Source organism: Convolutriloba macropyga, unplaced genomic scaffold (assembly GCF_964194025.1).
Source record: "Convolutriloba macropyga unplaced genomic scaffold, txConMacr16.3 SCAFFOLD_1188, whole genome shotgun sequence".
Classification (NCBI taxonomy): domain Eukaryota; kingdom Metazoa; phylum Xenacoelomorpha; order Acoela; family Convolutidae; genus Convolutriloba; species Convolutriloba macropyga.
The window spans coordinates 1,015-14,332 of NW_027453303.1; the positions used below are offsets into that span (position 1 = coordinate 1,015).

At 37.1% G+C, this 13,318-nt stretch overlaps 1 protein-coding gene across 1 annotated transcript in view; it reads right to left on the reverse strand.

The window, feature by feature from the left end:
* Positions 1-8,442: 8,442 nt before the first annotated feature.
* LOC142358195 (uncharacterized) overlaps positions 8,443-13,318 on the reverse strand; it is a 49,277-nt gene continuing 44,401 nt past the window's right edge. Inside the window, exon 5 of the mRNA XM_075409650.1 lies at positions 8,443-8,781. Coding sequence (XP_075265765.1) covers positions 8,443-8,781 — 339 coding nt within the window. The remainder of the gene's footprint in view (positions 8,782-13,318) is intronic.

Here is a 13,318-nt window from a genome sequence, read left to right on the forward strand (position 1 = left end):
AACCTGAAACTAAACAAAAATAACTTAAAAGTCACCAGAAAACATATGCGACCAGTCCATAGAAAGGTTGGGTAACAATTATACAAAAAAGAACAAAAACAGAAAAGTAAAAAAAATTAACTTATTTTTTTGAAACAATTAACTTCAAAGTAATAAATACCATTAGGAATAAATTAATATTACCACAAATTTGCGATTACCACTGCTTCTATAGAAGGGCATTAGGACCTGACCTTATTCATTTTTTAGAGCGGCTAAAAAGAACAACAAAGAACAAACAAAATTTAAATTGAAACTTGCCAGAAAACGCTGTCAAAACCGTCAAGCCAAATTTTGGCACTCAAAATATATTTGATTGCGCCTTCTTCAAACAGCTATAATGTAGTACGTGGCCATTCATTAGTAAGACTAGGTAACAGGTAGACAAAAAAGCGGAGTGCTAAAGTATGTAATACTTTTAATTTTTTTTTCGAAACAAAATTACATTCAATGTCATGAAAGGCATTAATTACAAAAAGAGCTATTTAAATATCGTCGTTTTTTCATGAAAAAGAAACCCTCGAGACCTGTAATTATCCAGAATATTTCTTGCATCTACAAAAAGAACGCCAAATATGACAAAAATCAAATTAATTTAATTTTTTTTTGTGAAAAAGTGGTGTCGAAGCCAGTAAGGCCATAACAAAATCTTTTAAAAAAAGATTTTTGGACACTAATCCCTTTTATTCCCTTGACACCCATAATGTCATATTTGACCTGTAATCAACTAACGAGATTAGGTAACAAAAAGAAACATAAAAAGAACAAAATTGCGAAGTTAAAAAAGTTATTTTTTAATTTTGAAAACGATGGGTTTGAAAGTCATAAAAGACATCAGCTATCTGCTAATATCAGAATATCGGTTTTTCTATTCTTCCATGAAAAGCCAATGAAAGCTATCACTAAACAGGAAATTTCATACGACCGAAACGACAAAGTATAAATGACAGTTAAGACAAAATTAAAAAATTCAATTGATTTCTTCAAGAAAGAGGCGTCGAGGCCATTAAAACGATGATTTATATCTTTCAAGATTTTAATATGTTCAATTGTGTTTTAATTTGAATGCTAATAAGGTGACATGAGAACTGTCAATAATGTGATAATGTGACAAAATTAGAAAACATGAAAAACTGGCAAATATCAAAACAAACAAAAATCTAAAATCTTGTAGTATCAAAGCCAGAAAACAATAATTTCAGGCTTAAAACTGCAACCGAGAATAAATGTTAACTCAGTAGAAAGAAGAAGCAGTCTTTTTTTGCTGACACTAAGCTGGAAGTTGAACAAATTAAGAAAAAAATAGAGGAAAAGTTAATTAAGCCATTATTTATTGAAAAGTCAATTATTTTTTAAAAAAAACGACAATAAACTTTCAATTAAAAAACTAAATGAATTAGCCTGGAGCTGTTTCGCAAGCGAATTGGTTGGACCTATCACTCCTGAGCTTTGATTTGATATGTTCTGTTCTTTATTATTAAAAAAAAGTCTTTTTTTTTAAAAAAAAAGACCGACTGATTACAACCCGATTTTTTTTGGATTGTAACAGTCCAAGAATGGCCCAAAACTACCCCTGTTAATACTTATTGTCCGTTAAGAACAATTGATTTTTCAAATGTTGTAGATATAGATAATTTCTGAGTTGAAACTCAAAATAAATTTTGCATTTTTGATAATCAACGAGTAAAGTTAGCAAAAAACGGCAAAGTTTTAACTACAAGGCACTCTCTGCGGACTCTGAAGTAGAAATAGCCCCCCTCTGAGTCTACAAAGATTGTATGAGTGCTGTTTGGGGGTGTACTGTAGGCAAATTTAATCAAAGTGGACTGAAGTAGCTTATTTCGTGCTGTTGTTGATGAAAAAGGCTAAATTTTGAAATGTTTATCCAGATTTTTTGACCAAAAAATTAAATCAAAACAATCAAAAATGCTTGTTCGTCTTCAAAAATGAAATCAACGACACTATTCTTAAAAATTATAACAAATTTTAGCAAAATTGACGAAAATCTAGGCAAAAATTCCGGAAAATGTGAATAAAAACAACGTGAATTCACTCTTCTTTTCTCAGAAGTTTAAGCCTCGATAACTCCCTGTAGAAAACGAAAATTAAAAAAATCTTTTTAATTCCATATTCTACGCTGGACGAGCTTTCTAATGATACCAGTCTCAACTCTCTACGATAAATATATCGAGCGGCGAAAATTCACTGAACAAAAAAAAAAAAAAAACCCAGTTGAGTATATAGTTCCTCCCCCCTCAAGAGGGTCGGAACAAAAAGATTTATCAGCCAGTTGCGGTTAAAATCTGAAATCATCAAAGACACCAGCCGTTTTTTTAAGGAATATCTAATGCAAGTTGAACCAATTAGGAAGAAAATACGGTTCATGATAAAAATGAGGTTCAAATGATTGTTGCGTTGTTGCGAGAAATGTTCATGAGTGGAATTCTAAACATCTAACAGTTCCGAGAAATCTTATTAAAACGTAATTTCTATTCAGAAGCAGATCAGAAGTCAAATAAAATGTTTGACAGAGGATTAACACAATTTTCTCTCTGAATTCACTGTACCAATGGAAGGTAGAAAGGACGGTGTATAGGATAAAAAATGTTCTTCTCAATTTTTTAAATATACTATCCCAGAATGAAGCTATTCCTCTGTTGATAATCAAGGCATATGATCACATTGCGCCGCAAAAGCAGAAATAAAACGACTTCTTTATTCTTTACGAAATTAATTCATTCTTTCTGATTCTTCATTGTAACCAAATTCCGCAAATTGTAAGTCCCATGTTTAAACACAGCAAAATGAAAAATTTAGTTCCACGATCTGTCAAATTTGACCAGGCTTCACTTCGATGTGTAATGTATTGTTTATTTTGTGAGTCATTCTATGTTCTGCGACTCATCTTTATGTCGGCAGCATCATAACAAACAATTTTAAAATCTTTAAATTAGGTTAGAAATTTGTAATAGCAAAGAGTTACCCTGATTGTCCTCCATGTTGAGTCGTTTTCTCAAAAATAATTTTCATTAGTGACTTTAATACAGTTGATCCCCTGATATATGAGAAGTATGAATACCACAGACTACGACAAACTACATTTTGACAAAGAAGAGTGAAATATTGTTAGCTGGTTCATCATATTTTGCGGAGATAGATAAAATTTTAGCTAATAAGTTTTTGAATTAAGAAGCTAGGTTTCTAAAATAAGGGAGGCTGTAGAAAAAAGGGATCTAATCTGACGATAATACAATTGAGAAAACATATTTGGAACAATAAATCGAAAGTACTTAGGTCAAATTTTGTTCAGGTAACTTATTGAACACTAAAAGATATTAAAATCAAAATATAGCTTTCTTGTAGTTACTAAGGATAAAAGGTACTAAAAAGGTGCACATTTTTAAATTCGGTATATGTAAGATAAGCGGTGAATGCGGGAAATTTTGTAAGATAAGCGGTGAATACGATAAAATTACATAAATCAGGCCCTGAATGCAGTACATTTTTTTTGCCTAGTGGCGGTGAAATTACATAATTTCACCGCTTTGAAAAAAAGTGTCCAAATTATGTAAGATAAGAGGTGAATGCGATGGAATTACATAAATCCACCGCTTAACTTAGTGGTAAAATTACATAAATTCACCTCTAAGAAAAAGTATCAAAAAGTATAAGATTATGGGGGCAATTTTTTTTTGGGGGGGGGGGGGGGGGGGGGCAGTGATATGAAACTTGATACACTTTGCCAAGACATGCAAGATCTTGACAGTCTTGACAAAACTTGGATTATCTTACCAAGATCTTGATATGACAAAAATTCTTGGTACATCTTGGTAAGATCTTGCCATGATTTTATCAAGCTGTATCAAGAAAATTTCTTGATTAAATTTGTCAAGATCACGGTTAAACATGGCAATAAAAATTTCACTGTAATTGAGAGGCGTAAAAAGTAATCAAAGTGTTGTCATTGCTCTTTTTGTGAACGTTATATTTTTAAGTAGCTCTTTTCAAGACTTTTCGCATTTAACAAACGTTTTTGTCCTCGGATTCTCCAATCCGTTTCTGTAAGTCATATATCAACAAAAATACGTTGCAAACCCACAAACGACGTTTTTTAATTCTTTTATGCCCTTTTTTAGAATTGATTTGGGCACAAACACATAAGTAATAGTCTGTAAACAAATGAGGGTATATTGGATCGAAGACGCTTTTCGACATAAAACGAACTCATAAATGTTTTCACTATGAACGAATCTAATGATTTTGCTATAATATACTCATTCATAAAAATTGATGTTTGCAGTCTCAAATACATTTAAGGAAAAGCCAATTCTAAAAGTGTTCCTAATGAGAAGAAAACACAACTATTGGGAAGAAAATATTTAGCATACCATTGGTGCATATTTCTGACTCACTCTGATACACTTAGACAGCTTTCCATAATAATAGTCGTGGGCTGCAGTTGATAAAAACTACCTAAGGGGACCCACATTTGATATCAGCCGGACCTTTTTGGTTCCGATCAGAGGCTTCAAAATTTAAATTTTTGAATGCTTTTTTGTTACTTTTTGGCCGAGCTAACATCTCTCAGTAAAAACATCGAAAGGAAAACAATGCGCTCGAAATGGTCTCTGATCAGACCCAAATTTGCTCCAAATCTTCTCTGATCAGACTAATGGGCGCTGGAATCCGCTTCTGCTCGGGCCATTACCATCCGGAAGCGACCTTTGATCAGACCATCCCCAGATCAAAGTGACTTCTGATCAATTTATTGTGCGCTCGAGCCAAATCCCAGACCCTATAATTTTGGCCTGGAAACACACCGTGTGCGTTGGTCTTGGGTCTGAGCAGAGGTCAATTCAGTGTGGCACCCCAACCTGGGTATGCCTCATTTCAAGTTCTCAGCAAATTCTTTTTGCTGAGTCAAGAGACAAAAATAATTTGAGTGGGAATTGAAAGTAAACAATTTTCACTGCTTAAACTGTCTTCCATTCTCGTTTTTAACTGGGAGTTTCTAGTTTTTCAGTCTACTTAGTAGAAGGCAGCAAATGCTTTCTTAATTCGGATTTGTGAAGCAATTCCAGTCTTTTTTTAATGCTTAAAATATTTATCGGTGCGTGAATGTGGTTTATTTGAAACGCAAAATTGAATTCAATCCCCTATTCAAAAACTATGAGTGCGGAAATGTTATTTTTTTGCAGCTTTGAATTGGAGTTTTTGTATAAAAATACTACTTTTCTCATTATTGTTTGGTTTTGTATCTATTAAAATAATTAAAAGTACCGCGGTTTTATCAAATTTAACCGAGCTCAGAATCGAACAGTAGTGCATTTTCTTAAGACTATCAAGTTCTTTTTAACAGGTTTCACTTGCAATATCTATCAATTTCTAATGAGAACAAAGCTATGCGTTTTCAGATTTCATCATCGAAATTAAGATAAAAATAATCTTCGTCGTCCTGATCTTCATCCAGGGTCTGCGTTTGCTGATTTTCTGTCTGATCCTCATCACGCCGTTGAGATCCGGAAATATCGGGGAATGTAAACTGCGAAGGTATATTATCATTTTGTTGGCGAATAAAGTCATTCTGGCTTCGATCGCAACTGTCAAGGTGTTCTTCACTTCCAACGTGGCTTAGCATTCCAGCAAGACTATAAGAACCATCATAACTACTTTGCATAGAACTTCTTGCTTCAGAACCTGCGCTGCTACCTTGATCTTTCACAGACGTTACTTGATAGGCCATTCCGGGTTGACTTGTATGAAGTCGATGATCGGCAAGACTTCGAAAATTGTCGTGATTTTGACGATCTGGCGTATTTTCGGGGGTTCCTCTAGTCTCTTGCTGATTACCTGAGTTAGGGGAGCCGAAATTTACCTGATCTTCCGACATTAACCTTTCATCGAGACCTTCAAAAGCTTCTAAATCTGGGCTATTTTCAACTGTTCGAAAGGGTTCACTGTTTTCTGAATCATCTGCAAGTTGGGCATCATTACTGTGTAGCAAATCGTCGTTTTGATCGGCATCCAGATTTGAAATATCTTCCTGGCTACGAATGGGTTCCAGACTGAACAAATCTTCCCAATTTTCAGGAACCCCTTGATCTTGGGGGTCTTCTGGAACTCGAGGAGCTGTGAAACTTTGGTAAGTATCGGATGTTCGAGTATCTTCATGACTGCGACGAAGCTCATAGTTTTGATGATAGAAGGAACCACCAGGTAGCTCATGGGTTCTACGCAATTCATGTGATCGACGACGCCCTTCTAATGGAGGCCGGTTATCGAGGCTGTAACGTTGTTCCCATCTTCTAGGAATTTCAAAACTTCGACGAAATTCCTGATTATCAGGAAGGCGGTGAAAGACATGAGAATCATCTTGGCTTCGAGAGCGTTGATCTGAACGGCGACCAGCTCCGGTTTCAGATTGTGGCTCCCAAATTGGAAAATTTTCAGGGCTGTGATGAAGATCAAAACCTTCAAGTTGCTCTGAGGTCTCAGGATTTCCTGGATCAGGATTAATTTGAGGAAGACGGTCCTCCAAATTAAAGCGTTCTTCCAAATTTTGACGGCTGTCTGAAACTTCATCTCCTCCTCTTGAACCCAAACACTCCTGGTAATCACCCGACAGATGTACTTCAGAACTGTGTGCATCTTGAGTAACTTGAATGTCATAATAGCGACTACTTTCGCCTGAGTTATGGCGACCTTTGGATAATTCAAGGTCATCATGACTGCGACGTCCCTCTGAACTCTGGCGACCTTCAGAAACTACAAGATCATCATGACTGCGACGTCTCTCTGAAATCTGGCGACCTTCAGAAACTACAAGGTCATCATGACTGCGAAGTCCCTCTGAACTCTGGCGATCTTCAGAAACTTCAGGGTGATCATGACTGCGACGTCCATCTGAACTCTGGCGACCTTCAGAGACTACAAGGTCATCATGACTGCGACGTCCCTCTAAACTCTGGCGACCTTCAGAAACTTCAAGGTCATCATGGCTGCGACGTCCCTCTGAACTCTGGCGACCTTCAGAAACTACAAGATCATCATGACTGCGACGTCTCTCTGAACTCTGGCGACCTTCAGAAGCTACAAGGTCATCATGACTGCGACGTCCCTCTAAACTCTGGCGACCTTCAGAAACTTCAAGGTGATCATGTCTGCGACGTTCTCCGGAACTTCGTCCATCTGAAGTATATGGAATGCTATCTTCAAAAAATCGAGGCTCGAGCTGGCGGGGGGTGAAAAATCTATCTCCAAGATCTCTTTGCCCGCTATGGTCTTCAAATGATTCTGATCTATCGTTATCAGGATCAACCTCAGGATCTCGATTGTAATTTGAGGAATGGGAGTTTCCTCCATCAAGAAAATCTCTTGATTCACGATCTTCTGGAGTGGGAAGGGCTTCAAAAATATAGCGCTCAGACGAGATCTCAGATTCATCGCTAAGGATGCCCGAGCCTGAGCGAGTTTCCGGGCTTCGATTATCCTCACTGCGGCTATAAACTTGTTGCACTTCTGGAAATCCAGGATACTCAGAAGTTTGTGGGTTTTGTATTCTTGAAAGATTGAGAAAAAGAGGACTATCAAAGGTTCCACCTTCTCCGCGGCTTTGAATGTCTTCATTTCCTGGACTAAATTCAAAATTATAGCTTGGTCCCCCACTTTGAGGTGACACAAAACTTTGACTAGAACTAGATGAACTGGAAGAACTCTGATAATGAGAACTTTGTGGCCCATCATATGTTCTGTGGTATCCGGCGCTGCTTTCTCCTGCTTCGCGGGATTGTTGACCTTCAAAACTTTCATGTGTGCGTTCAAAAATTGGGCGCTTTTCGTGACTCCCACGCGCAGCTTCACTTTGATCTTGGCCGAGCTCTTCAACTATGGGAATTGTTTCCTTTCTATACGAGAGAATATATCATATTTAATGATTTAGCAGCTCTTATAATTATATCAAGCACCCCGACCCCGTTTGAGTATTAATTTCTCTGAAAGTATTTTATTAGCTAATAAGAGACCGCGTCTCCCATTATACATTTTTCGTAGTAGATGTACAAGGTCATATAGGATTTGTACTATTTCCTGGTTGTCATCAAAGTTCGTAGTCTTTGTATTACTAAAAAGAATGGTTAGGCATAGAGTATAAATAAACCTTGCGTAAAATATGCTTCATTTTGTGCATATAAGCTCATTAGGATTTTTGTCCACAGGGATGTTAACTCTTAAACTCTTACATCGAATTGCCCCCGTCAACCTCCACCCATCAAATAACCCAACCAAAACTACCCCCCCCCCCCCATCTCCCACATTACCCCCCCCCCCCCAAAGGATTTACAAATTATTTTGGGGCGGACTTGTCCCTATTTTTGGAATCATATTTTTGGGAGTAAATGCTGCATCTCATTTTGGGGTTAAAAGTTCGGCATCAGGGAATTGAAGGAAACAGTTCCCTATGTCCTCCTGTTCATGCTCTTCCTCAAGTTCTTCAATCGGATGACTAATCGGATGTTCAGCGCAAATCCAAGGCTGACTTTTGCACATTATGTTGTGTTTGAACCATGAAAAAGTCAGCTCGCTTTCCAACCGCTGATGTGGAAAAATTCGAGGTGCCACCCCCTCCATTGCAGGAAATGCGAATCTGTAAAGTGGTCGGATAGCTCCAGTGATTGGAGCCAGACCACCGGAACCAAAACCGACTTCGACAATGAAATTGAGACATAAAGCCGTATCATACACTGCCTGGAACAAAATTCTGTTGACACGTTTTCTGATGGCCGTTTTGAAATAGACCTTTGCAAGCTGCACAAAAATGACTAGACCCTTGCAAGTGGATCAAAGATGTGATGCAGTTTTTGCTTTTTCAACTTTTCTTTCATGCATTTAGTTGGGTCGGATCAATAATTTCAATAGTTGAGCTCTGTGCTTAAAATCAAGTGATATTTTCATTTTTTTAATATTCAGACCGCAAGGGAGATACATAAAGATTCAGACAGAGAGATACATAAAGTTTAATGTGTTTTGATTGGAGTGAACAATTGAGCTCTTCCTCTAAAGCATATGAAATGAAATAAAACTTTATGCAGTAAAATACAGTAAGAATTTGTCATTCATTGATGAAAAAACTAAAGCCTACAAATGTTTTTTTTTCGGAAAAATTAAGTTTTTGAAAGTGCAAACTACGCAAAGAGAATCAAATTTCTTTATCAATTTTGAATATTGTTCCACGGAATTCAAAAGTGAGATATTTTCCAGAAAAAAATTTAACGTTCATTCCATTTTTTAAAATGCACGATGGAAACTAACAAAAATTTTAACTTTCGATGTGTCATACAGATTCACAATCTGTAATCTGGTTTGATTCGCGGTGCCGAATTATTCAACTTACTATTCTAAATTAATTGGTTAATTCGCGGGGCGAATTTACTATTAAAATTGGAGCTGAACGATTCAATATTCTGAATACAGAATATGCATAGATTTGGCGGAGCGGAATTTAGTTTTATTATTAGACTGGTATTTCGCTTAGCGAAATAGGACTCAATATTATCTGATACACTTTAATGCTTTGGTGGAGCAAAATCTAGTTTAAGAGAGAGACAACTAATTTGAATTAAGAAAATGAGCAGAATGAAACAAAATTAAAATAACTAAAATTGATCAACAATTTGATCACGACAATTGAATTCCAATTGCGTCAACTCAAGATCACAAGATGACATGAACAACATGAACAGACAAATTTATCAGACACAGGATGTAAACAATTTTAAAATTGTGAAAACTCGAGATTTGATCTTCAAACAAGAACTAAAATGATGATTAAATATAAATGGTAAATGAAAGTGAACTAAATTAAATTTAACTAACATAACTTGATTTGCTATACCAAATCATCAGCCCCAGAATGAAATGTACTACTGTACCACATTTCCCCCTTGACAAAATAAATGACGAAGTTATTTATCATAAAATTAACAACATATGTACTAGTTACTATAATTACTACTATAATGTTTTTAATTCAGAAAGCTTTAGTCAAAGTAGTTTAACGTTCCGCAACTTTTAATCACTGTCACTCTCATAAAATCTCTCCGCCTCGCCGACCGTCGTTGATGCCTCTGGTTTTCGTAGTTAGGCGAAATATAATACTGTGTGGGGTAAGACTGTGCAGGGGAGCATGGGCCGACTATAAAATCCGATTCGTTGTGCTGACTCTGAGCTGCGGCCGTCTTTAGAGTTGAAATGATTGACCTGTTTTGGATCTGTGTTTGCCTAATAATCTGTCTCCTTTTGTTTCGCGAGGTTGCACTGGAACTTGAAGCTATGGGTGAACAAATTTGCACAGACGCAATTGTTTCGTCTGACTCAGTTACTGAAGGCGTTGAACGTTGTCTTTTTAACGGTTTCAGTGCCGATGAAGCCTTGGTAGCAGCTTTCCGTTTCGGTCTACTAGGGGGCTCCGCGATTACAATGGATGACGCCGGCATCTCCATTGGCACCGCGAAATCACTTGTTACTTCTGCTGTTGGCTTTGGTGGCGCTGTTGTCACTGTTCGTTTTGGTTTTGTGGGCATTCGTACTCGAAGAGCTCGAGTTACATTTGAATGTATCGAGGAGACCGCACTGATATCGTCTGCTATTTTCCGGTGTTTCATTCGTTTGCCTCCTTCTAATTTCTTTCTGGACTCTTTTGCACGATTACTAATAAGATCTTCAGTTATCTTTCCCGTTGGTGTTTTTGGTCGTCGATTCGCATACAACTGTAATTCAGTTTGGCGTTCGGCCTTTATGCCAAATTTAGGCAAATCTGAAATACGAATGGTCGCATCTCTTTTTCCAGTCTCCTTTATCACTGATGTAAATTTATCTGTCTTCACCATCGAAGAACCGGGCGCTAACACGTCATATAGCCCGTCCAGGTTTTTCTTGGAGCGTATCGTTCGTGGTCTTTTTTTGGCGAGCTTAATTTCCGGGGAGGCTTCAGTTCGTGGCACCGACAGTCCAACTTCTGGATGAGGGATCACTCTGGATTCTTTGTTTGGGTCCTCATTTTTCCGTTTTCCTGCGTCCTTGCTTAATCTATCTCTGTTCAATTCAAGTTCTGTGTTACTCCTTTCCTCGTTGTCCCAGTTTTCTTCGGAAATTAGATACTCCCATCTGACTGTCTTCAAATCTAAATATTTATTTAAAATATTTTTATATGTCAGGTTTTTCTACTTATTTTTACTGCTTGGGTCAGGTTTCGTCGATATATTACTTAATGGAGTATTAGCCTTTCCACCGAAATAAGCTTCAAATGGTGATACATTAATAGTCTTCTGACGGCATTATCGTAGCTGGTGAATAAATGAATTTATCGATGCTTTCACATTAAATTGATTTCGCGCCGCCGTTTTAATACAACATAGGCGATTCTTGATTGTTTGTATTAGCCTCTCAACTCAGCCAATTGCTCTGTGATCGTGTATTGGCGCTTCAATTAACTGTATATTATTTTGACTACAAAATGCTTTAGTTTGTTGTCCCGTTGGGCATCGAGCTTGATCTAATCTAATTGAACGGGGTATTTCGTGTAGCAAAACATACTCTTGAAGGAATTTCAAAATATTATCGGCATTAGCTCTATCAAATACTTCTGCTGTTGGAAAATTTTAAAATCGATCAACACACGCTGGAAAGTAAATCTCTTGATTTTTTTCATTATAAATGGGTCCTCCAAAATCAATTTGAATTTTTTCATTTGGAACTTTGCATAACTTTAATGGTGCCCATTTATTAGCAGGAATAATAGACTTTAAATTTTTACAAATTTTTACACAGAGATTGCACTTTGCCCTCTTTGTGACTATGTCCCTGTGCATATACGGCCACCATGCGTGGGTTGCCATATCTGTCATCCCCCATGTTCCAAGGTGAGTGGCATGTATGGCTTCGACGTAGGCATCTTTGATTGCATGAAGGAGAGCTGTCCCGTCGTCGATGCAGACAGGAATGAGTGTATGTACGGCGATAATTGTTTGCAGCGATCTTCATTTTCAGTTAAGATGCAGTCTCGTATCTCCTTTAATATTGCATCTTTGATGGTGAGGCTGGCCATTAGCGTGCTAGAAAAGAAAGGGCGAAGTCAAACGTATCCAAGTAGAGGTCGCCTACCGTAAATTTATTGGATATTCGTTGAAAATTGTTCAATTTGGATAGCAACTGATCAGTAGGGCGATTTAAGGCAAAAAGCGAGTGACGAAGGTTAGCTGTCTCGATTGGGATATTAGAATTTGAGTTATTTGGTGTTGACTTGTTAATCGAGTTATCACTGTTCGTAATTGAAGAATATTCTGGATTTCGCGGTGCGAATTCACTGCATAAATTGTTAGTGGAATTTGGAGTATTTGAGGCTTGTTTTGTAAGCGGATTTCGCGCTGCGAAATCGACGTAATTTATCGCATTAAATAAGAATTGTTTCGCGCTGCGTTTAATCACATCCAATTTTGCTACTATAAAGTGCTCGTCATATGCAGATATATTAACAGCTTATTGTTGCGGGTTGCGAGAGATATAATTTACTAATCACATTTTTGAGCCAGGGAGATGATCAATTGTAAAATCAAATGGCAGTAGTCGATCTACCCAACGTGTCAATCGACTATTGTAGGATTTGTTAGCTCTATTTTCTCTCATGATTGAAAGAAGAGCCCTATGGTCAGTTATTACGGCAAAAGGTTTGCCGTATAAATAATATTTAAAATGTTCAACGGACCAGACAACACCCAACAGTTCGAGCTCATTAATGCTATATCTGTCCTCCACAGAATTCAAAAATCGCGATGTGAATGCCAGAGTATGCCAACAATTTGGGGTTCGTTGTTCTAATGCACACCCCAAACTTTTCCGTGAAGCGTCGCATTTTATACGTGTTTCTAAGTCCGGGTTAAGATGCTTATTTTCGGTTGTCTCTGCAATCTTCTTTTTAATTAATGTAAACTGTTTTTCATGTTCATCCGTCCAAATAAATTTTGTATTTTCTTAAGCAGAGGTCGAAGTGGGTAACATAATTGCGACAAGTTTGGAATGAATTTTCCTAAGTGATGAACTGAACCCACAAAGGATCTGAGTTTTTTGAGATTGGAAGATGCTGATAATTTTCCGATTGCATCTGTTTTATTTGACAAGGGTGTTATACCTGTTTGTGTAATATTATGTCCGAGCCATTCGATTTTCTCTTTTGCGAAATGACATTTAGCAAGATTTATTCGGAGATTTTCTTGATCTAACTTTATCA